At 46.6% G+C, this 25,304-nt stretch overlaps 1 protein-coding gene across 6 annotated transcripts in view; it reads right to left on the bottom strand.

Moving 5' to 3' along the window:
• The window catches only part of PLCB4 (phospholipase C beta 4), a 535,803-nt gene that overhangs the window by 151,863 nt on the left and 358,636 nt on the right, over positions 1-25,304 (bottom strand). For all 6 annotated transcript variants that reach the window (XM_073628632.1, XM_073628629.1, XM_073628631.1 and 3 more), the window contains 3 exons: positions 11,983-12,036; positions 8,980-9,061; positions 8,604-8,704 (listed from right to left, as the gene is read on the bottom strand). In XM_073628632.1, the coding sequence (XP_073484733.1) occupies positions 8,604-8,704; positions 8,980-9,061; positions 11,983-12,036 (237 nt within the window). The remainder of the gene's footprint in view (positions 1-8,603; positions 8,705-8,979; positions 9,062-11,982; positions 12,037-25,304) is intronic.

The raw sequence follows: 25,304 nt of genomic DNA, 5'->3' as shown, positions 1-25,304 counted from the left end.
TAACTGGACTATCAGATCAATGTTTATTTGAAACGATTGATTGTTTAACCCTTTCTTGAGCAGGAGTCCGGGCTTTTCACACAGGATGTAGAAACTGGCCACCAAGGCATTTCTAGTATAATAGGTGAGCCCAACCAGACTAATGGTTGGGCTCACAGTTGCGTCGCAGTCCTGCAATGTAAAATTGCTGTTTGGCAATTAACCAAATAAATAAATAAAACATTCGCCACACTCACCTTTGATACCTCTGAAAAAGTAATCCACCGCAGATCACATTTTTAAGAGGACAGAAAGCATTACCACAAGCATGAACAAACCCTTAAGCCTCGTACACACGATACGATTGTTGGCAAGGGATTATCTGTTGACAGACTGTTGTCCTAAAATCTGACCGTTAGTACGCTCCTTTTGACAATTGTTGTCCAATTTTCCGCCAACAAATGTTGGATGGCAAGCTAGTAAATTTTTGGCGGACAACGGCTTGGCGTCAGATTTTCGTATGGTCAGTACACAAATCCGTCACACAAAAGTCGAAAGTACAAACACACATGCTCAGAATCAATACTCACCAAACACGAAATTAGCAGAAGGGGCCCAAAGGGTGGCACTCGCGAGCTGAAATTCCTCATAGTACGTTACTATGTTCGTGTTTGTGGCACGACAACTGTGTATGGTTAGTATGCAAGACAAGATCCTGGCACATTCCCTTTTGACAAAAATCAGACACTCGGTTGGCCAACAATCGTACCGTGTGTACAAGGCTTTAGGCTTAAGCAACCAACCAACCAATCAAGCTGCTGTGAGAAGACATGTCAGCTTGGAAGTGACTGGCTAGTTAATTAATTTTAGTTTTTAAAGTTTTTACATTTTTAAAGTTAATGTACTTACCCAATCCTCCACTCCTGCAGGCACCCTCCAGGCTTTAACACCGGTCTCCACAGCCTCTGACCCAGTGGTTGCAGGTCCTCTGATGCCAGCAAGACCAATGCAGAACCTGTCCTCTACTCCTGAAGACTCCTCTGCTAGACCAGTCCCTGTAGCCTATTCCCTCCTACTATCCAGCAGTCGTAGGTCTTCTGATGCCATCAAGACCAACGCACAACCTGTCCTCCACTCCTGAAGGCTCTTCTGCTAGACTGGTCCCTGTAGATTATTCCCTCCTACTATCCAGCAGTCGTAGGTCTTCTGATGCCATCAAGACCAACGCACAACCTGTCCTCCACTCCTGAAGGCTCTTCTGCTAGACTGGTCCCTGTAGATTATTCCCTCCTACTATCCAGCAGTCGTAGGTCTTCTGATGCCATCAAGACCAACGCAGAACCTGTCCTCCGCTCCTGAAGGCTCTTCTGCTAGACTGGTCCCTGTAGATTATTCCCTCCTAATATCGAGCAGTCGTAGGTCCTCTGATGCCATGAAGACCAACGCAGAACCTGTCCTCCACTCCTGAAGGCTCCTCTGCTAGACCGGTCCCTGTAGCCTATTCCCTCCTACTACCCAGCAGTCGTAAGTCCTCTGATGCCATCAAGACCAATGCAGAACCTGTCCTCTACTCCTGAAGGCTCCTCTGCTAGACCGGTCCCTGTAGCCTATTCCCTCCTACTATTGAGCAGCCGCAGGTCCTCTGAAGCCATCAAGACAGATTCAGAACTCATATTTTACTTGCCCAGTCCTCTGCCCCTGCAGGCTCCTCTGCTAGACTGGTCCCAGCAGGTGCTTCTCATTATGGTTAAGTAGTCCCAGGTTCTCTGACATCATTGAGACCAATGCAGAACCCATGCTTTACTTACCCGATCCTCCACTCCAACCTCCTCCACAGGTTCCTCTGCTAGACTGGCCCACACATAGGCTTTCCTCCCCTCTGCTCCAGCCTGTGATCTCATCAGATCCTCTAACTATGAAAACGAATGTTATTAGGCTATTTCCTTCGCTGGTGGAATGTTTTTCACTGATTTAAAGTATACCTAAAGGCAAAAACCTTTTTTTTTGTGTGTTAGATAGAGTGGAGAGGGATTAGAACCCCTGTCAGATTTTATTTCTGTATGTGTCCCCGTTAGGGAGATTCACCCTCTCCATGTGTCCTGTTTTCACCAAAAGTGAAAGAAAACCCCACGTTTTGGGTTGCCCCCAGAACAGGAATAGAGGGGAAATCTTCCAATAGGGACACTAGTTCTGGTAACAACCAGGAGTTGCTCCACTTTGGAGGGATTTCCTCTCACTTCCTGTTTTGGCCATGGGACAGGAAGTGAAGGGAAACCTCCCCAATGGGACACAGATAGGAAAAAAAAACCTAACAGTGATTATAACCCTTCCTTGCTCTATACAAAATGGCAAAAAAAAGGTTTTGCCTTACGTTAAAGCTGAACTCCTGAAATTATATCAAATCTACCTTTGCAATGGCTTTTTCCTGCAGTGCAAGGGTTAAATGAGCGGGGCGGGGGTGGGGGGCATGAATAAAGTGAAATACTTAAAGTGTAAGTAAACCCCCCCTATCAATTTTAGTTAAGGAAGCTGGCATCTTGGCCTCTGTTTAATCTACAACTGCCATGATGCTGCACATGTGATCAGTTATGACACCAGCCATTGGATGGTTTTGACAGTTTGGTTGAGAGCACAACCAATGGGAGTGTTACATTTCCGGCACGTGCCGTAAATGAAACTGTTTTATGGATGGGTTTACTTCCGCTTTAAATAAAGAAAGGGATGGCCGTCATTCTGGATGACATCCAAAAAATAGTATTCCTTTATTGAAAAGACGTGTACAATTCTGCAAAAACACCCTACGCGTTTCGGACATTAGTCCCTAGTCATGGCTAAGGACTAACGTCTGTATTCTCTGGATGTCATCCTGAGAGCCAACCAATCCCCTTAGTTCAGGGGGTCTCAAACTGGCGTCCCTCCAGCTGTTGCAAAACTACCAAGTCCCATGAGGCATTGCAAGGCTGACAGTTACAAGCATGACTCCCACAGGCAGAGGCATGCTGGGACTTGTAGTTTCGCAACAGCTGGAGGGCCGCCAGTTTGAGACCCCTTGCCTTAGTTATTCATGTACATTGGAGATGTCGGCAGCCTCGAGGTCACAGCACCGGGAGGAGCTGTTATGTAGGAAGGTTGTAGCGCCTATACACCTGTGTTCCCAAGGTGGGGTACCTACCTTATTCCTGGCCCCAGCATTGATAAGCCCTGCAATGTAAGTGATGAGGAAAACACAGCTAGGAAGGAGATGGTCACTTCGCAATGGCTGCTTCTCTAGGCTTTCCTGAGACAAGCGGCGGCAAGAGGAATGCAGGGGAAGCGGGGGTTGCCGGCTTCTTAAAAAAAAAGTGCACGTGCTGTTATTTTTCTGTAGCACACCACAACGCACATGGGTGCATTGCCATGCCTTGTGGTGTGCTGCAACGCATGTCTGTTGGCAAGGGGAAGTTGAGGTGTCAATAGGAATGAATAATCCTGCAGCACCCCGACGCACAAACTGCGCATTCTTGTGCATTGTGATAGCATGCATGTTACCAGTGACCCAGTGTGAACCTGTATCAGATCCCCCGGCCATGGCTGGGGCAGTTTGCTTTTCGTATGTTAATTATTATGCAATAGTGACAAGCGGGAATGCACAGGATGAACGCTTTAAATGCTCTGCTAACCAAAGTAGCACCACATACAGTACATAAAATACCAATAAAAACGACAAAGGGGTCCGTTTATAAACATTCGTTGCACGAAGGTCAGAAGCATTTGTGCGAGCTGAACGCGTAGTCACCGTAACATTTCTAAGTGATAAATTCCTGTATCATCAGCTCCATCTAGTGGCCAAAATGAGCTATAGCGTTCTAATCTAGGCATTTTCGAAAACTACAACCTTCTCTGGCCACTAGATGGAGCTGATGATACAGGCATTGATATTTTGCCTGATTGGCCCTCTGATTCCTCTTGTATTGAATTGTATTGTAACTGTACTGTCTGCCGAAAAAGGGTGGCTACATTTCTACATACAGTAAAATCAGGGCAGGGTGGCTACATTCTTATATACAGCGGAAGCATGACAGGGTGGCTACATTCTTTTTTTTTTCATTTGTGCAAGCTAAACAAGTACAGTAAAACCTCGGATTGTGAATAATGCGGTTTAAGAGCGCTTCGCAATACCAGCTGTTTTAAAATAAAATTCCTGGCTCGGTTTGCGAAGGTTGTCCTGCAAGACAAGCAGGATTCAAGCCTCTGGGGTGTGCAGTACCGCATTTGGCCAGAGGCGCAAGGGCGCCGGTAACACTCGGAGCCGCTCGGAGACACTCGAAAACACTCAAACACTCCGTTCCCGAGTGTCTCCGAGTGTTTCCGAGTGTCTCCGACGCCCCCCCACCTCTGGCCACTTGCGGTACTGCATAGACAAGCAGTGGCTGTGGAACGAATTATCTGAGTTTCCACTGATCCCTTTTGGAAAACTCACTTTGATATACGAGTGCTTTGGATTACAAGCATTCTCCTGGAAGGGATTACGCTCGTAATTCAAGGTTCTAAGTGATTGATACCTGTATTATCAGCTCCATCTAGTGGCCAAAATGAGCTAAAGTGTTGTTATCCAGGCATTTTGGAAAACTATACCCCATTCTGGCCACTAGATGGAGCTGATGATACAGACATTGATCTCATTCCCTCTGATTCCTTCTGTGTTGAATTGTATTGTAACTGTACTGTCTGCCAAGACAGGGTGGCTACATTTCTACATAAAGTGGAGCTAAGACAGGGTGGCTACGTTCCTTTTTTCCACTTGTGCAAGCTGAAAGAGTAGTCACCATAACTTTTCTAAGTGATTAATGCCTGTGTCAGTACCTCCATCTAGGGGCCAGAATGAGCTATAGCGTTCTAATCTGGGCATTTTGGAAAACGACATCCTTCTCTGGCCACTAGATGGAGCTGATGATACAGGCAGTGATATTTTGCCTGATTGGCGCCCTGAGTCCTCCTGTATTGAACTGTATAGTAATTGTACTGTCTGTCAAGAGAGGGTGGCTACATTTCTACATACAGTAAAATCAGGGCAGGGTGGCTACATTCTTATATACAGCAGAACCAGGAGAGGGTAGCTACGTTCTTATATACAGTGGAAGCATGACAGGGTGGCTACACTCTTTTTTTTTTTTTTCATTTGTGCAAGCTAAACAAGTACAGTAAAACCTCGGATTGCGAGTAATGTGGTTTACGAGCGTTTTGCAATATGAGCTGTTTTAAAAAAAAAATCCTGACTCGGTTTGCGAGCGTTGTCTCGCAAGACGAGCAGGATTCAAGCCTCTGGGGTGTGCAGTACCGCATTTGGCCAGAGGCGCGGGGGCGCCAGTGATGCTTGGAGACACTAGGAGCTGCTCAGAGACACTCAGAAACATTCCGTTCCCGAGTGTCTCCGAGTGTTTCTGAGTGCCTCTGACGCCCCCCCACCTCTGGCCACATGCGGTACTGCATAGACAAGCAGTGGCTGTGGAACGAATTATCTGAGTTTCCATTGACTTCTATGGGGAAACTCGCTTTGATATGCAAGTGCTTTGGATTACAAGCATTCAACTGGAACTGGAATTATGCTCGTAATCCAAGGTACTACTGCAGTCACCATAACTTTTCTAAGTGATTAATGCCTGTGTCATCAGCTCCATCTAGTGGCCAAAATGAGCTATAGCGTTCTTATCTAGGCATTTTGGAAAACTTTACCTCATTCTGGCCACTAGATGGAGCTGATGATACAGGCATTGATCTCGTTCCCTCTGATTCCTTCTGTATTGAATTGTATTGTAACTGTACTGTCTGCCAAGAGAGGGTGGCTACATTTCTACATAAAGTGGGGCTAAGACAGGGTGATAACGTTCTTATATACAGCGGGACCAACAGAGGATGGCTACTGTTCTACATACAATGGGACCGAGGCAGGGTGGCTAAATTCTTATATACAGTGGAACCAGGACAGGGTGGCTGCGTTCCTTTTTTTTCCACTTGTGCAAGCTGAACGAGTAGTCCCCATAACTTTTCTAAGTGATTAATTCCTGTGTCATCAGCTCCATCTACTGGCCAAAATGAGCTATAGCTCTAGGCATTTTAGAAAGCGTTACCTCATTCTGGCCACTAGAAGGAGCTGATGATACAGGCATTGATCTCTTGCACGAATGGCCCTCTGATTCATCCTCTATTGATTTGTATTGTAAGTGTACCGTCTGCCCTCACGTTGTAAAATGTGGCGCAAACTGTTGGCACTATATAAATACAGTATAATAATAATAATAATAATGTCAGAGGCATTGGTTGAACAAAATGTCACAGTACGCTTTCTTAGTGATTAAACCTTGTATCATCAGCGCCATCCAGTGGCCAAAAGTCAGCATAGTCGTCTCATTGAGGAAATTCAGAAAACGATACTGCTTTTTGACCACTAGATGGAGCCGATGATACAGGCCTTGATCTCTTAGAAAATGTACAGTGACTGTTCTGTTTCGAATGCCGCTCTCTGCATTGACACACCTCCATTGGGTGTCTGATTGGGCAGTATCTTCACTTGCTGACTTGGCACCATCCACAGGCAGCCTAACTCTCCAATAAGACACAGATTTTAATTCAGCTATATGCAGTACAACAGATGTACCAGTCTTTTGAAGCGTAAGAAGACAATGGGGGTTTAATTACTAAATCCTGAAAGTACATTTGGTGCAGCTTGTGCATGGCAGCCAATCACCTTCTAACTTCAACTTGTTCATTTAACCACTTGCCTACCGGGCACTTTTACCCTCCTTCCTGACCAGGCCAATTTTCAGCTTTCAGCACTGTCGCACTTTGAATGACAATTGCGCGGTCATGCTACACTGTACCCAAATGATTTTTTTTTAATCATTTTTTTCACACAAATAGAACTTTCTTTTGGTGGTATATAATCACCACCTGTTTTTTTTTTTTTTTGCTAAATAAACGAATAAAGACCAAAAATTTGATGAAAAAAAAAAAAAAGGGGTTTTCATAGTTTGTTATAAAATTTTGCAAATAGGTAATATTTCTCCTTCACTGATGGACACTGATGAGGAGGCACTGATGGGCACTGGTAGGCAGCACTGATAGACGGCACTGATGGGCACTGGTAGGCAGCACTGATAGGTGACACTGATGGGCACTGATAGGCACTGGTAGGCGGTACTGATAGGTGACACTGAGGAGGCACTGATAGATGGCACTGATGGGCACTGATAGACGGCACTGATGGGAACTGGTAGGCGGCACTGATAGGTGACATTGAGGAGGCACTGATAGATGGCACTGATGGGCACTGGTAGGTGGCACTGATAGATAACACTGATGAGGATGCACTGATGGGCACTTGTAGGCGGCACTGATGGGCACTTGTAGGCGGCACTGATGGGCACTCGTAGGTGGCACTGATGGGCACTGGTAGGCAGCACTGATAGGTGACACTGATGAGGAAGCCCTGATAGGCACTTGTAAGCAGCACTGATGGGCACTCGAAGGCGGCACTGATGGGCACTGGTAGACGGCACTGATAGGTGACACTGATGAGGAAGCCCTGATGGGCACTGATTGGACTGCACTGATAACCAGGACACTGACAATCAGGGCACAGTGTCCTGATTATCAGTGCAGATGTCCCTTTTAGAGAAGCCGGTTATCGTATCTCTTCTCCGATTTTCATGCTTTTGCCATGAGGAAAGGAGTGCCAATAACCGGCTTCTATTCACATCCATGATCAGCTGTGATTGGACACAGCTGATCACTTGGTAAAGAGCCGCCGATTGGCCCTTTACCTCAATCTGTGATCAGCAGTGTCCTCCGAACACTGGTCACAGAGGACGCCTCCCACGCCCAGCCGCGGGCGCGATTACGGGAGGCTGTCATATGACGGCCTCCCAGAATTAGCTGTTCACACTGTAGCCGTCACTCGGCAAGGGGTTAAGCTTTGACAAAACAAAAAGCCTGGAAGCTGATTGGTTACTATACGGAGCTTCAGCAGATTTTGCATTCTCCAGTTTCAGTAAATCAAACCCAATGGCTTTCCTAAGTCTTGTACCTGTAAATAAATAATACTGACTAAGGGAACATGGAAGAAACAGGGAGGGACTAGTAAGGACCAAACTAAGTAGAACTAAACAGGAGGGGAGGACAGAGGAATTCACCAAAATCACATTAGTTGTAGCAGCCAGAAACTGCCACCAGATGTCAGCATACTACCAAAAAGTGATAGCCTCATGCAGTTCAATACGACACAGAATAATACATGAAAGTAGGGCATAACAGTGATATTTCATTCAGCCAGCAATGCTTCTGACATTCGTGCAATGAATGTTCCAAAAACAGAACCCAAAGTATATAGAGTTCTCAGAACCTGGATCGCCTGCCGGTGGCACTGTGCTTCCCACAGCGGGAAGGTTGTAATTCCAGTGTCCACCAGCGGGTGTCTCCCAGCAGCCAGCATCAGGTGGAGACTGATTACTGGGATCTGTCGGCTGCTGGGAGACACCCGCTGGTGGACAATGGAACTGCAACCTTCCGCTCTGGGAAGCAGAGTGCCACCAGCAGGTGATCCAAGTCCTGACAACAGTTCTATACCAGTACAAAAGGATCCGACTTACATTGTTTTGAAAAGCTCTTCTATGTCAGTTCGAGGACAAATCTTCTGCGTAAGCTCATAAAATTTATCGAATGTAAATGTCGAGTGCTCGATGTCCTCATTCTGCAAAACAACGGCAAAAAAAAAGAAAGAAATGAAAAATTCACTTTCACCAAAAAAGATTAAATTTTTTAGTTTAGAACGAATTCCTAGAAATAGATTCCATTGTTCCCCTCGGCTGGCGTGGAGCGGCGGGGAATTTGGATGCCGAGGGATAGTAGGACCGACCAACTTCTTAAATCTTTTCTTAAATCTTTTTTTTTTTTTAATCTCCCGCAAATATACCACGCCCGGCAAATCGAGAGAAGAGATAGCGCCTACCGCCAGGAAATGCTTACCTTTCCACTTGGAAAACCTAATTCTTTCAGAGCTTGAAAGATGCCTTTTTCCGTTCTTCCTGATGCAAATGTCCGTGTGATGCTGGAGGGGGGAGGGGAAGATAAGAGATGTTACAGGCTAAGGGATAGTTCATATAAAGTACAGAAAAATAATGGACATGTAAAAATACAGTGTTTGTCTGCCTCCTTGTAAAGCCTTTCATGAGTTCTCGTACCTCTCCTTTTGCCCCCCTGTTTGTTTTGGATGTCTTGGATCACCTGCTGGTGGCGCTCTGCTTCCCAGAGCGGAAGGTTGTAGTTCCATTGTCCACCAGCGGGTGTCTCCCAGTTTCCCAAGAAGTGCATGTTAATTGCGGTCATGTGAACCCCTCAATGCATTCTACAAATCCCATGGTCCATCAAAGGAGCAGGCAAGACAGGGTGGCTACATTCCTACATACAGTAAAATCAGGACAGGGAGGCTACATTCTTATATACAGTGGGACCAAAAGTTTTGAGAATGACACAAAATATTAATTTTCACAAAGTCTGATGCCTCCTTTTTATGATGGCAATTTGCATATACTCCAGAATGTTATGAAGAGTGATCAGATGAGTTGCAATTAATTGCAAAGTCCCTCTTTGCCATGAAAATGAACTTCATCCCATAAAAAAAACATTTCCACTGCATTCGTGAAGAAGGCTTCAGGGTGCCCAAGAAAGTGCAGAAAGTACCAGGACCGTCTTCTGAAGTTGATTCAGCTGCGGGATCGGGGCACCACCAGTGCGGAGCTTGCTTAGGAATGGCAGCAGGCAGGGGTGAGGACATCGGCACACACAGTGAGGAGAAGACTTTTGGAGGATGGCCTGGTGTCAAGAAGGGTAGCAAAGAAGCCACTTCTCTCCAGGAAAAACATCCGGGACAGACTGATATTCTGCAAAAGGTACAGGGATTGGACTGCTGAGAACTGGAGTAAAGTCATTTTCTCTGATGAACCCCCTTTCTGATTGTTTGGAGCACCACCATCAGTCCTCTGTCATGCCAACAGTAAAGCCTCCTGAGACCATTCATGTGTGGGGTCGCTTCTCAGCCAAGGGAGTGGGGGGCTCACTCACAATTTTGCCTAAGAACACAGCCATGGATAAAGAATGGTACAAAAATATCCTCAGAGAGCAACTTCTCCCAACCATCCAAGAACAGTTTGGTGAGGAGCAATGCATTTTCCAGCATGATGGAACACCTTCCCATAGGGCAAAAGTGATAACTAAGTGGCTTGGGGAACAAAATATGGACATTTTGGTTTCATGGACAGGAAACTCCCCAGACTTCAATCCTATTGAGAACTTGTGGTCAATCCTCAAGAGGCGGGTGAACAAAAAAAACCCCACAAATTCTGACAAACTCCAAACATTGATTATGTAAGAATGGGCGGCCATCAGTCAGGATGTGGCCCAGAAGTTGATAACAGCATGCCAGGGGGAATTGCAGAGGTCTTGAAAAAGAAGGGTCAACACTGCAAACATTGACTCTTTCCATAAACTTCATGTCATTGTCAATAAAAGCCTTTCACACTTATGGAATACTTGTAATTATTCTTCAGTATCCCATAGTAACATCTGACAAGAAGATCTAAAAACACTGAGGCAGAAGACTTTGTGAAAAATAATATTTGTGTCATTCTCAAAACTTTTGGCCAAGGATGTACAGTGGAACCAGGGTAGGGTGGCTACATTCTTATGTACAGTGGGACCAGGGCAGGGTGGCTACATTCTTATACACAGTGGGACAATGATAGGGTGGCTACATTCTTATATACAGTGGAACCATGGCAGGGAGGCTATATTCATATATACAGTGGGACCAGGGCAGGTTGGCTACATTGTTATATACAGTGGGACCAGGACAGGGTGGCTACATTCATATATACAGTGGGACCAGGGCAGGGTGGCTACATTCTTATATACAGTGGGACAATGATAGGGTGGCTACATTCTTATGTACAGTGGGACCAGGGTAGGGTGGCTACATTCTTATATACAGTGGAACCAGGTCAGGGTGGCTATATTCATATATACAGTGGGACCAGGACAGGGTGGCTACATTCATATATACAGTGGGACCAGGGTAGGGTGGCTACATTGTTATATACAGTGGAATCAGGGCAAGGTGGCTACATTCATATATACAGTGGGACCAGGGCAAGGTGGCTACATTCTTATATACAGTGGAACCAGGTCAGGGTGGCTATATTCATATATACAGTGGGACCAGGACAGGGTGGCTACATTCATATATACAGTGGGACCAGGGTAGGGTGGCTACATTGTTATATACAGTGGAATCAGGGCAGGGTGGCTACATTCATATATATAGTGGGACCAGGGTAGGGTGGCTACATTGTTATATACAGTGGAATCAGGGCAGGGTGGCTACATTCATATATACAGTGGGACCAGGGTAGGGTGGCTACATTGTTATATACAGTGGGACATTAGATGTCAGCATGTTACCAAAAAAAATGAGAACCTCATGCAGTTCAATATAACCAGATATATTATACATGCAAGCCCCCATGTGATAGCTTTGGGGAGGTGACAGGTCCTCTTTATTGAGGCATCAGGGGTCCTCTCCCTGCCCTCCAAAGCAGCTAATCAAGCACACATAATGCAATAAATGTACTTTAGCGTCCTGCCTGTGCCCATGTGCATGAGGCCTAGGAAGACCTGTACAATTACCAACCCAATATGGATGTTGTCTGTGATTTCCATTGGTGGATATTTCCTGATTATCATGGCATTGCAATGGAGGACAACCCGTTTCCCATACACAGTATTGACCGGTGATAGAAGGAACGTGTATCCGCCTAGAATGGATTTATAACAAGGCTCTATGGTTCCTGGGAGAACGTTTGTCGGACGGGGCTGCCCACCAAGTCAATGGTCTGGAAACAGAAGCTTTGTCTCCTCTCCCATGCAATGCCCACCCGCTACATTTCCCCCGACCCGGCTGAATTCACGTCTTACCTTCGAACTGGGATTTTTCCATTGATGTTGGTGAGGAACATAAGTTTCATCCAGCTGAAAAAAAAATGATATATTATAAAATACACATATAATGTAATATGACAAATTGCTGAATGTATTTATTTTTTTATTATTAATACGGACTCATATGTGAAAAGGGACATAATTGTGTGTATTTTCACATATGGGTGCGTGTTAATTTAAAAAAAAAATTGCAGAGCTGTTTGTCTTTTGAACCTGCGATGCATTCGTTCTGTGCAAATAGTGGCAACATTTTACGTAACTAGACTATTTTCTTTCCAGGTCAAATGTTATTCATTTATCAAGAATAGAGTGAATCAGGAAAATACTGCATTATGGCTGTCTTTTCCTGAATCTATTATAAATTATTACATTTCTATTATATTAATTGTATAACAAAATGTCTACCCTTTATCTACAGCAGGGGTCTCCAAACTTTCTAAACAAAGGGCCGGTTTACTGTCCTTCAGATTTTAGGGGGGCCGGACTGTGGCCGTTGGGAGTAGAAAGGGTCCCGACATTATTGAGAGAAAAATAATGCCCAATTGTTTGCTTCAGTGGGAGGAATTGTGCCCCATTGTTGGAATCACTTGGAGGAATTGTCCCCTATCATTGGTGTCATTGAGAGGACTTGTGTCCCATCATTGGTGTCATTGGGGGAACTGTGCCCCATCACTGGTATCATTGGGCCCATTATTGGTGTCATTGGAAGAAATTGTGCCCCATCATTGGTATCATTGTAGGAAATATCCCCTATCATTGGTGTCATTGGACACCATTATTGGTGTCATTGGAAGAAATTGTGCCACGTCATTGGTGTCATTGGGGGAATTTTGCCTCATCATTGGTGTCATTAGGGGGAATAGTGCCGCAACATTGGTGTCACTTGGAGGAATTGTGCACCATCATTGGTATTATTGGGCCCCGTTATTGGTGTCATTGGAAGAAATTGTTCCCCATCGTTGGTGTCATTGGGAGGAATTGTGCCCCATCATTGGTGTAATTGGGCCCCATTATTGGTGTCATTGGAAGAAATTGTTCCCGATCGTTGGTTTCATTGGGGAGAATTGTCCCCTATCATTGGACCCCATTATTGGTGTCATTGGAAGAAATTGTTCCCCATCGTTGGTGTTATTGGGGGAATTGTGCCTCATCATTGGTGTCATTGGGGGGAATAGTGCCACATCATTGGTGTCATTGGAGGAATTGTCCCCTATCATTGGTGTCATTGGACCCCATTATTGGTGTCATTGGAAGAAATTGTTCCCCATTGTTGGTGTCATTGGGGGAATTGTGCCCCATCATTGGGCCCCATTATTGGTGTCATTGAGAGAAATTGTGCCCCATCGTTGGTATCATTGGGGGGAATAGTACCCCATCATTGGTGTCATTGGAGGAATTGTCCCCTATCATTGGTGTTATTGGACCCTGTTATTGGTGTCATTGGAAGAAATTGTTCCGCATCGTTGGTGTCATTGGGAAGAATTCTGCCCCATCATTGGTGTCATTGGCCCCCATTATTGGTGTCATTGGGAGGAATTGTGTCCCTTCATTGGTGTGTGTGTGTGGGGGGGTTCCATTGTTGGTATCAGTGGATGAAACACCCGAGGGCCACATAAAAGCAAGCAAAGGACCACATCTGGCCCCCGGGCCGCAGTTTGGAGACCCCTGATCTACAGTAACACATTTTTAAAAAAAATTATCCACAACGCATCTTCAGTGTTCTGGCTGAGGGAAGAAGGTTCTCATCCAAGATTTTACAATCCATGGCCCGTCCAGGTATCTACCTGCAGCAGAGGCATATGTACAGGAGTTGCTACTGCGACCCGGCCCCGTGCTCCAGGGGGCCCGTGCAGCCCACAGTACACCTGGATAGGATGGTGGCGGCATATAGAGGAACCGATCCCTCCATGTAGCTGATGAATGCCCGCTTCTCCTCCTCTCCCTCCAGCAGACTTTCAGCGGCTGCAGGAGGGAAATGGAGGGCATCGGTTCCTCTACGTGCCGCTCCCTCCCCCTCCCTTTTTTTTTTTCTTATAGCTGAGGCAAAATAAACTGTGTTTACTATGCTTCCGTTTATGACGGGGAAGCTCTGTACAGAGTTATTCCTGTTCATTCACTCTGTGCAGCTGAGGCTGCAAGGAAAGGAACGGAGGAATCTGTCCTCAGTCCTTTTCTCTGTCTCAAAAGTCAGACATCAGGGGGTCTGTTTAGACCTCTGATATTTTGCCAAAGAGGGTCCTAAAAAATAGGTTAAAAATTATTTAAAAAAATAAAATAAAATGGTAAAAATCATAAAAACATTAAAACAACAAAAATAAAAAACGACTGACACCAGTGGTGGAACTACCATGGGTGCAAAGGTTGCGCTTGCGACTGGGCTCTGGAGTTCAACCACAGAGGGGGGACCCCAAGATGGCAGGAAGGTGGCCCACTGCAGGACTGTAATAAAGGGTTCCACAATGGGAGTAAAAAGGCCCAGGAATCAGTGGGAAGGGCCCTGGTCGGGGGCCCCTTTGTGATTTCTTGCACTGGGGCCCTGAAGGTTCTAGTTACACCTCTGGCCTGCAGCTAGGGTCAGTGGCAGATCCTCAGAGCACAAACTGAGGGCTCAGATCAGTTGCTCTCCACTCCCCCCCCTCCCCCCCCCCACGGTCTCAGCACAGGTCTGACAGGGACACTAAGAAGAGGGGACTCTGATGGGGATACTGGTGTAATGGGGGGACTCTGATAGGGGGTCCCTGAGGTAAGGAGGGACTCTAATGGGGACTGTGATGTAAGGGGAGCCTCTGAGGGGACTGTGATGTAAGGGGGACTCTGAGGGGACTGTGATGTAAGGGGGGACTCTGAGGGGACTGTGATGTAAGGGGGGGACTCTGAGGGGACTGTGATACTCTGATAGGGGGTCCCTGAGGTAAGGAGGGACTCTAATGGGGGCTGTGATGTAAGGGGGGACTCTGAGGGGACTCTAATGTAAGGGGGACTCTGAGGGGACTGTGAGGTGACTGTGATACTCTGATAGGGGGTCCCTGAGGTAAGGAGGGACTCTAATGGGGACTGTGATGTAAGGGGGGACTCTGAGGGGACTGTGATGTAAGGGGGACTCTGAGGGGACTGTGATGTAAGGGGGGACTCTGAGGGGACTGTGATGTAAGGGGGGACTCTGAGGGGACTGTGATACTCTGATAGGGGGTCCCTGAGGTAAGGAGGGACTCTAATGGGGGCTGTGATGTAAGGGGGGACTCTGAGGGGACTCTAATGTAAGGGGGACTCTGAGGGGACTGTGATGTAAGGGGGGACTCTGAGGTGACTGTGATACTCTGATAGGGGGTCCCTGAGGTAAGGAGGGACTCTAATGGGGACTGTGATGTAAGGGGGGACTCTGAGGGGACTGTGATGTAAGGGGGACTCTGAGGGGACTGTGATGTAAGGGGGGACTCTGAGGGGACTCTGATACTCTGATAGGAGGTCCCTGAGGTAAGGAGGGACTCTAATGGGGACTGTGATGTAAGGGGGGACTCTGAGGGGACTGTGATGTAAGGGGGACTCTGAGGGGACTGTGATGTAAGGGGGGACTCTGAGGGGACTGTGATGTAAGGGGGACTCTGAGGGGACTGTGATGTAAGGGGGGACTCTGAGGGGACTGTGATGTAAGGGGGGACTCTGAGGGGACTGTGATATAAGGGGAGTGGTCTGATGAGGTCCCTGATGTAAGGTGGAAGCCTGATGGAATCACTGATGTAAGGTGGGAGCCTAGTGAAGACACTGGTGTAAGGAGGGACTCTGGTGGGGACCTGGATGTAAGGGGGGGGGTGGTCTCTCAAGGAGTCGCTGATGTAAGTAAGGGACTCTGATGGGGACTGTGATACAAAGGAGGGATTCCGAGGGAACTATGATGTAAGAGGGAAATCTGAGGGGGCTGTGATGTAAGGAGAGTTCTGATGGGATCTCTGATGTAAGGTGGGACTCTTATGGGGTAGCTGATATAAAGGGGGACTTTTATGGGAACTGTGATGTAAGGGGGCAGCTATGAAGGGGACTGCGATGTAAGAGAGAAATCTGAGGGGCCTGATATTAGGGGGTAAGGGGGGGGGGTCTGATGGGGTTCCCGATGTAAGAGGGAGTCTGACTGGGTCACCGATGTAACATGGGTTTCAGATGGAGCCTGGAGTAAAAGGGGGGGGTTGGGGGATCTGATGGGGCCTGCGATGTAAGGTAAGGAAGGGGTCTGATGGTATCCCTGATGTAAGGGGGGCTCTGATGGGGCCTGCAATGTAAGGGGGGAGTCTGATTGTGTCCCTGATGTAAGGGGGGCTCTGATAGGGCCTGCGATGTAAGATAAGGGGGGGAGTCTGATGGTGTCTTTGATGTAAGGGGGGCTCTGATGGGGCCTGCAATGTAAGGGGGCATCTGATTGAGACACCAGTGTAAGGGGGACTCTCACATGGAACCCGATTTAAAAAGGGACTTTAATATTTTTTTAAAACTTTTTCAAACTTTTTTTCTCTGTTGTTGTGAATCATATCATCTGACTAGAAAAAAAAATCAAGTCACACCTATTTATTCATTTATATTCTATTTCACCATTTATAAAGCTCATTTTTTTCGGCCGGTGAATACTTGTAAAATATACATTGTGGCCCTTTTGGAGACTCCGGAGCTAAATGTCGGCGGTACGTATAACTATTGGGGAGTCCTCTTTTATTCTATGCTTCCATTGGACTTTATCAGATAAGAATTGAAGGACAGTTGGCTGTGAAGCTCGGTCGCCTTTCTCCGGTGGCCCCTGTGGCCCTTCCAGAACCAAGTCTATCAGAATTCACAACAAGGAATCACATGGAGCGACCGTATGGGAAATCTGGGAGTGCTGGGAAAATATGTATGACCGCCGCTATCGCTGAACACAACCGGCCTTTATTGGCAACAGAAAAACATCTGTTTTCTCACTGAGCTCAAAAATTCAACCAAAGAATAAATTTAGTGTTTAAAAGAAGAGAGCTGTTCAGTCTTTTTTTTTTTTTTTATTATTAACCCCTTCCTGCCCAGCCTTTAATCGGGTATGTATGCCCACGGGGGTGGGGGACATTAAGGATCGGTGATCATGTGAAACACTGTGATTGGCTCTCACGGTGGTCACATGATTGGGAGCCAGTTCTCCTGGCTACTGATCGTTAGTGGGGACGGAGAGCATCGAGCGTGATCCCAGCACAGAAACATCGGCCGCCCAGTGACATATATGTGCGGTATGTGGATGTTAAAGCCCACCTTGTAGCTGCTGCACATATGCATTGCATGGGAGGCAAGAGGTTAAATATGCCAACTAAACACATAAAACGATAAACAAAGTATAATAAAATATAATATTTTATTAAATGGGTTAGTCACTTCCATGTGTAGCAAGCTCCCAGGCCTCCTTTGATCCAACAAGAACCTCCAGGGCCAGGGATAGCTGAAATCCTTCTGTATGTAGTGGGTTGTAAGGCATGGTGGGTGTAGAGTATTTAAAGTTATTGGGTGCCAGACACTTCTTGAATGCAAAAGGAAGTTATTTCTCTTAACAACATTTTTTTGGGAGGGAGAGAGGGTTAGGGCCAGGACACCCTTAGGTAGTTGCAAGATTAATTGGCAGACTCCGAGACTTCAATAGGAAGACAGCCATGCAAGGAAAGGCACCCAGCAAGACGCTACATCTGCATGTGTAGGAATGCTGTCTAATATGGCAACAGTCTTTAACAGTTCCTAACACAAACTTAACAGTTCCTTTCACTTTTACTACAACTTCTCCTTGTAGTTCTTCAGCCCACTGAGCTCCTGGTCTCTCACTAGACCCTCTGATTCACTGCCACTGAATCCCTTGAGCTCCATCAATCTTCACGGTAGTATCTTCCTCAAGCGTTCACCCCCACCTCTCTGCTGGGTCCCTAAATGGCACTCTAGATACCTCTCAATCTTCACCCCCGCTGGCCTGCTCAGTCCCTGGCTTGCACACAAGGCTGCTTTGCAATCGTCCCCTCCGCTGGCTGAGTCCCTGGCTTGATACTCACTGAAGTTTCCCGATTCTTTACCGTTCCCTGGTTGGTGAGAATGCTGCTCCGGTACTCTCAGAGGTAGGACGTTGAGACAGAAGGGCGCCAACTCCAGTCTCAGAAGCATCAACCTCAAGGATAAAAGGTAACGTAGGATCAGGATGTGCCAACACAGGAACAGAAACAAAGGCAGCCTTGAGACTCTCAAAGGCCTTAATGGACTCCGGAGACCAACTCTGTGGGTTACCGTCCTTTCTGGTCATATCAGTCAGGGGCTTGACCAGAGACGAGAAGTTACGAATAAACTTCCAATAATAGTTGGCAAAGCCAAGAAACTGCTACAGAGGACGTAAACCCATGGGTTGGGGCCACTGTAGGACTGCTGAAAGTTTCTCCAGGTCCATCAAAAAAAAGGCAGTGGAAATGCCCAGAAATTGAACCTGTTTACGATGGAAATCGCACTTCTCCAATTTATAATAGACATTGTTCTCTCTTAGTTTCTGAAGAACACGGCAGACATCTGTGTGGTGGCTCTCCAGGGATTTGGAAAATATGAGGATATCGTCGAGATAAACCACCACACATAACTGCAACAAATCTCGGAGGACATTGTTAATAAATTCCTGGAAAACTGCCGGGGCGTTACAAAGGCCAAAAGGCTTTACGAGGTACTCATAATGGCCTGTTCTGGTATTAAACACAGTTTTCAACTCATCTCCCTCCTTAATCCTCACGAGATTGTATGCCCCTCTCAAATCAAGCTTTGTGAAAACCATTGGTCCCTTGAGGCGGTCAAATAACTCTGTAATCAACGGAATCGGATAGGCATTCTTAATCGTGAAACGATTGAGACCCCTATATTCAATAGAAGGTCTCAGTTCACCGCTCTTCTTCTTCACAAAGAAGAAACCAGCACCAGCAGGAGGCAAAGATTTGTGGGTGAAACCTCAAGAAAGTGCGTCTGCAACATACTCCTCCATGGCCCTATCCTCCAAGACCGACAAAGGGTAAACCCGGCCACGAGGGGGTATGGCACCAGGTTGAAGGTCAACTGCGCAATCATACGACTGGTGTGGAGGCAAACTACCGGCTTGACCTTTGTCAAAGACATTGCTATAATCGCGGTACTCCTCCGGCAGGGAGGAGAGTAAAGAGGTGCACAGGACCTTGGCTACCTTCTGGAAGCATGACTTCCTGCACTGTGGCGACCAGGAGAGAACCTCAGCACGGAGCCAATCAAAAGAGGGGTTGTGCCTCTGTAACCAAGGATAACCAATAATCAGCGGAAACTGGACAATGGAACCGTCTCATGAGTCACATGGGCAGGCTGTAGAGGTCTCCCGTCAAGAGCCTCAATGGCAAGTGGAGTGTCACGCAGCTGCAGCGGAATCGAGTGCTTCGATACAAAGGCAGCATCAATGAACAGGCCTCCAGCCCCAGAGTCGATTAGAGCCTGTATCTCGACGGACGACTCAGCCCAAAAAAGGATAACCGAAATCAGGGGCTTACCCTTCTGGATAACTGGGGACAAAACAACGCCACCTAAGGTCTGTCCATGACAGGACCTCAAGGTTCAGGCGTTCTCTGGACGGGTAGCACAAGACTTCAAAAAGTGACCTGCCTGGCCACAATAAAGGCACAATATCTCTCCCTCCTCCTAAGGGTTCTCTCATACGCAGAGAGACGCATGAAGCCCGAGTGCATGGGTTCATCTTCATAGACCGACTCGGTACCAGGAGGTATGGGAGGTGAGGGAGGCAAGGGTGGGACTGCAAAGTTCGGAGACAAATGAACAGGAGGCTTCCGCAAGCACTCCTTAAAAGGAAGTCTTTCTCTGAGTCTGGAGTCAATAAGGATGGCAAACGTGATCAACTTCTCCAGCTCAGTGGGTATATCTCGGCTGCTATCTCATCCTTGATGGTGTCCGAGAGACAATGAGAAAAAGCAGCCACGAGGGCCTCATTGTTCCAAGCAACCTCTGCTGCCAGAGTACAGAATTCAATGGCGTAATCGGCAACAGTTCTCGTACTCTGATGGAAATGAGGCACTTGGCAGCAGAATAGGAACGTCAAATAGCCTTTTAAAAGAAGCCACAAACTCTGGGTAACTCAAGACAACAGGTTTTTGCGTCTCCCATAGAGGGTTTGCCCAGGCCAAGGCTCTCTCAGAAAGCAAAGATATGACAAAACCTACTTTGCTTCTGTCCGTGGGAAATGCCTAGGGCAGCATCTCAAAGTATATCTCAACCTGGTTGAGAAACCCTCTGCATTGAACTGGATTGCCCCCAAATCGCTGGGGAAGCTGAGCGGAACCAGACATACCTCTTATAGAGGTAATATTCGAGGCGGGTGCCTGCACAGAGACTGGAGCAACAGCAGAGACTGCCTGCAACACAGGTTGTACCGGAGCAGCCACAGTGGGAGATTCCAGGTGAGCCATGCGACTCAGGAGCATCTGTAACGCCATGGCAAACTGATCCATGCGGTGATCCTGGTCATCCAATCTGGAAAAAATATTACCAACAAGTGAATTGACTGCATCTTCTGAATTCATGGCCTTTGCCTACCGTCAGAAACTATGAATCAGACTGAGACAGAAGTACAGTTAAATCACACTTGTTTAATAATAATAATAATAAGGTAAACAGAGTAAACATAGTCAAAACTTAGCCAGAGCTCAGGAACTGGAACGGATAGTCAGACAAGTCAAAACGTCAGGAAGCCAGAGATGAGCGTAGCAGAACAGCAAGCAGGATCTGGAGCCAGAAGGAATGTCAGCCAAGCAAGTCTTTAACAGGAACACAGGAGAGCGTCTCTAGAGTTGTGACCAAGGCGAAGGCAGAGATCATCTGGGCTGGACGGCTTAAGTAGGCGGGACTGAGGAGCAGGATATCATCAACAGGTGAGTCACTGTGGAGAGAAAGGAGCTGGCAATTAGCCGACAGCTGAGTGGCCAGCTTTGAGAAGGAAGGGCTGAGCCCAGCTCTAACACTTAGTCAGAGAAAGAAGGATAGAAGAAGAGAAAAAGAGACTGCTGGATTAAGAAGGACAAACTAAAAGAGGAACTTCAGTCCCTGTAATGCTGGCCTCACCATCCTCCTCACTGGCACCACACCAATTTGTTCAGTGCATATGCAGAAGTGCCAAGTCTTGGTGGTACACCATTTACTAGGTTAAATCAGGTGGTTAGTCACTTCCCCAGAAAAAGAGAGAAAGAAGGATAGAAAAAGAGACTGCTAAATCGAGAAGGACGAACTAAAAGAAGAACTTCAGCCCCCGTAATGCTGGCCTCGTTGCCCTTCTCACTTGTACCACCCAATTTGACAGTCCAGCACGTGCGCAGATGTGCCGAGGTGTGGTGGCGTGCCATTTACTGGGTTAATGACTTTCCCAAAGAAAGTGAAAAAGAAGGATAGAAGAGGAGAAAAGGAGACTGCTGGATTAAGAAGGACAAACTACGCTTTTCAGAAGGGTGGCACAGGTGAACTAGCCCTTAGTTTGACTCAGCAAGGCCAAGTTTAGACTGTTTAACAGATTATGAGGAGGGGATATGAAGTATCCGCACCGCCTGTTTTAACCCAGTAAAATGCCAAAGCGCCACAGTGGCACGCATTTCACATGGCTACTGGGCATTAACAGCGTGTTCCCTAATGCTTGAATGGCTGTACTGCCTACAACATGCAACAGGAGGGTGTGAAGCAAAGCATCGCAACTGCGGCATGTGAACACCTATTTGCTGCCTTTGCATATTAAGTGGTGTGGTTTGCTAGGGAAGTTGCTAAAAAAAAGGCTCAACCACACGTTTTTTATTGCCCCATAACCGCAAGTGTAAAGAAATCCCAAAGAGTTGAACTGCTGTTCTCACAGACAGAGCAGTCCTTAGCTGCAAGATAATGGTGGAGGACAGGCTATAATGGAGGCAGTGGGGCATTGTTACATTGATAGGACCAGTATAACATTATGTAGCAAAGTCCCGGGGCCCCTGAAGCCCAATAGTGATCTCCAGCATTAGGGACAGCTGACATCCTTCAGTGTACAGTGGGTTACAAGGCATGGTGAGTGTAATGCAAGCTGAACAGGTGGGCGCCAGACACTTTTTGAACGCAAAGAGATTTATCTTCTCTTAAACAGAACTGTGGGAGAGAGGGTTGGTGCCAGAACACCCTTAGGTAGATGCAATGTTAATTTGCAGGCTCCGAGACTTCTATAGGCAGACAACTATACAGGTGAAGGCCTCCAGCCGGACACTTCTGTATAGGTAGGACCGCTGTCTCCTATGGCAACAATCTTACTAACGGTAAAGGTATTCAACTATCTGCAACACGAACAGTTCTCTTTACCCCACACTCACTCACTGTGGGGCTTCAATCAACTAGCTCCCAGTCTCTCTCACTAGACTTCAGATCCACTAGCCACTGGATCCCCTGAGCTCTTTTACTGTAGCACTCAGTATCTTCCTCAAGCGCCACCCCCACTTCACTGCTGGGTCCCTGGATTGGCACTCACAGATACTCCTCAAGCTTCATCCCTGCTGACACGTTAGGTCCCTGGCTTGGCACTCCACAAGCGTCAACTCTACTGTCCCGCTGGGTCCCTGACTTGGCACTTGCTGATGCTTTCCCACTTCTTCACTGTCCCCGGCTAGAGAGAAGTCTGCTCTGGTACTGGCCTCAGCTTACTCACAATGGTCTCCAGGTAGCAAGGTGGATGTTCCCTTTTGTGACGACAGCTTCCCCTCTACCTCAGACCAGGACTGGTTCCCCCGGCCGGCGGAATGGTTTCTTCTGGTTGGACTACAAGCCCGCAGTCCCAACCCTGCACTACTTCTAGATAGGCTCTCAGATAGCCTAGCAGCCAGATGTCCCCGGGATAAGCCTTAGGTTTCTGGCCTAGCACCCCGGGGCAATACAACACATGTCCACCCAGACAGCCATCCAGGTGGCACAGAACCCCGATCACCTGACTCCACCCAAATAAATAGGTTTTCTCAGCAGGCCAAGGGACCCAAGAAAATCCCTGCCCATTGGCTGAGACACCCCATTCATTCCTAATCTGTCCTTACAATGCCCTTGTCCTATCTAATGTCACCAGACACACGGCCATCTAGTGACAGAAGAGAGAAGTGCAGCAATTCCACAATTAGGGCTAAATCAATTGACCTCCTAACAACTGGCCAAGGCAACTATCACTTGGCAAATAAATGTAATAGCAACCCTGCCTAAACATAAGGGTGCTACAATTAAAAACATGTTACACTGTTGCATATTGAAATAATGGGTGCAAATTTATAAGTATTCAGTTGGGCATTAAATTGCTGCACCGTGCACCTATTACCACCTTACTATTCACCCTATCACTACCATCCTTGGTTACAAAAGTAGACCTGCTAGTGGTAGATGTCTCCTACATTAATGTTCACTCGCCCGCTCCTATTCTGAGCTGCGTTTTTTATGATGTTCTTCCTAAATTGGGGAACTGCAGTTTGTTACATAACATCTAATGCAATTTTTATCCCTGTATTTGAAGAAGGATTTACAAGAGTTTGCTCATAGATGCCTTTCCCAAGCTGAGATGACAAATTATTTGATGGTAAATAAGAAAATAGTTTAGGACTTCCTCAATTTTCAAACTGAAGCCCCAATAGACATTAGAACAAATACAATGTATTCCACTTCCCATTCATTAAAAAATGTACATAGAACTACATAGCTTAAGTAAATTAATTTGTCTTGATATCGGCCTTATGCAATCCAATGTACAGGGTGGCATTTGGACCCACAGGGTGACATAATGATTGGCCAGCCTGGGACTGGACCAGGCTATATTGCAACCCTTGTTAACCTGGGTATGTGTATGTAAAAAAAGCCACACCCCCAAAATGACCGGAGTGTGCATTGTAAGGTAGAATGGCCTCAGCCAGCGCTACCAGCCCACAAGCTAGCCACTGACACGTCTGGGGGGGGGGGTCCCCATGCCGTTTTATTCTTTTTTTTTTTATAATGCCGGCTGGCAATTGCATAGTTACATAGTAGGGGAGGTTGAAAAAAGACACAAGTCCATCAAGTCCAACCTATGTGTGTGATTATATGTCATTATTACATTGTATATTCCTGTATGTTGCGGTCATTCAGGTGCTTATCTAATAGTTTCTTGAAACTATCAATGCCTCCCACTGAGACCACCGCCTGTGGAAGGGAATTCCACATCCTTGCCGCTCTTACAGTAAAGAACCCTCTACGTAGTTTACGGTTAAACCTCTTTTCTTCTAATTTTAATGAGTGGCCACGTGTCTTGTTAAACTCCCTTCTGTGAAAAAGTTTTCTCCGTATTGTGGGGTCACCAGTACGGTATTTGTATATTGAAATCATATCCCCTCTCAAGCGTCTCTTCTCCAGAGAGAATAAGTTCAGTGCTCACAACCTTTCCTCATAACTAAGATCCTCCAGACCCTTTATTAGCTTTGTTGCCCTTCTTTGTACTCGCTCCATTTCCAGTACATCCTTCCTGAGGACTGGTGCCCAGAACTGGACAGCATACTCTAGGTGCGGCCGGACCAGAGTCTTGTAGAGTGGGAGAATTATCGTTTTATCTCTGGAGTTGATCCCCTTTTTAATACATGCCAATATTCTGTTTGCTTTGTTAGCAGCAGCTTGGCATTGCATGCCATTGCTGAGCCTTTCATCTACTAGGACCCCCAGGTCCTTCTCCATCCTAGATTCCCCCAGAGGTTCTCCCCCCAGTGTATAGATTGCATTCATATTTTTGCAACCGCTGGTCAATTTAAATATGATTTGACTTGTTTTTTTTTTTCTTTAGAAATGTCATTATTTCTGCAGCAGGTTCCATACATGCTACAGATGCACCACTTTACAGGCAGGCTAAGGGGACCCAACAGGCACTATATTTAAAGGAATTTTTAATTTATTTTTTACTTCAAGAATCATTAAAATCACTGTCGTTTTAAAAAACGTTTTTGCATTGATACATGTCCCCCAGGGCAGTACCCGGGCCCCCATACCCTTGAGAGAGGTATAATAGGGACATAAATTAGCCAGCATGTGTCTATGAAGTGTTGTGTAGAACAGTGGTGAGGGAGCTGTGCGCTGTTTGGTTGCTGAGATGCTGCTGGGCTAATTAGCGGGGACTTTAAACCTTGTTGTGGGACAAGTTCATCTTGGCAGTGAGCCAATTTTTTTTTTTTTAATATAACAAAATGTATGGGCTGTTTTTGTTTGTTCATTGAAAATAGGCTGCTTTGTTTGCTCTTTTTGGAGGA

The sequence above is a fragment of the Aquarana catesbeiana genome, linkage group LG04 (assembly GCF_042186555.1).
Source record: "Aquarana catesbeiana isolate 2022-GZ linkage group LG04, ASM4218655v1, whole genome shotgun sequence".
NCBI classification, from domain to species: Eukaryota; Metazoa; Chordata; class Amphibia; order Anura; family Ranidae; genus Aquarana; species Aquarana catesbeiana.
Note: the sequence above shows the minus strand (reverse complement) of the source record. Positions and strands in the feature narration are given on the sequence as shown.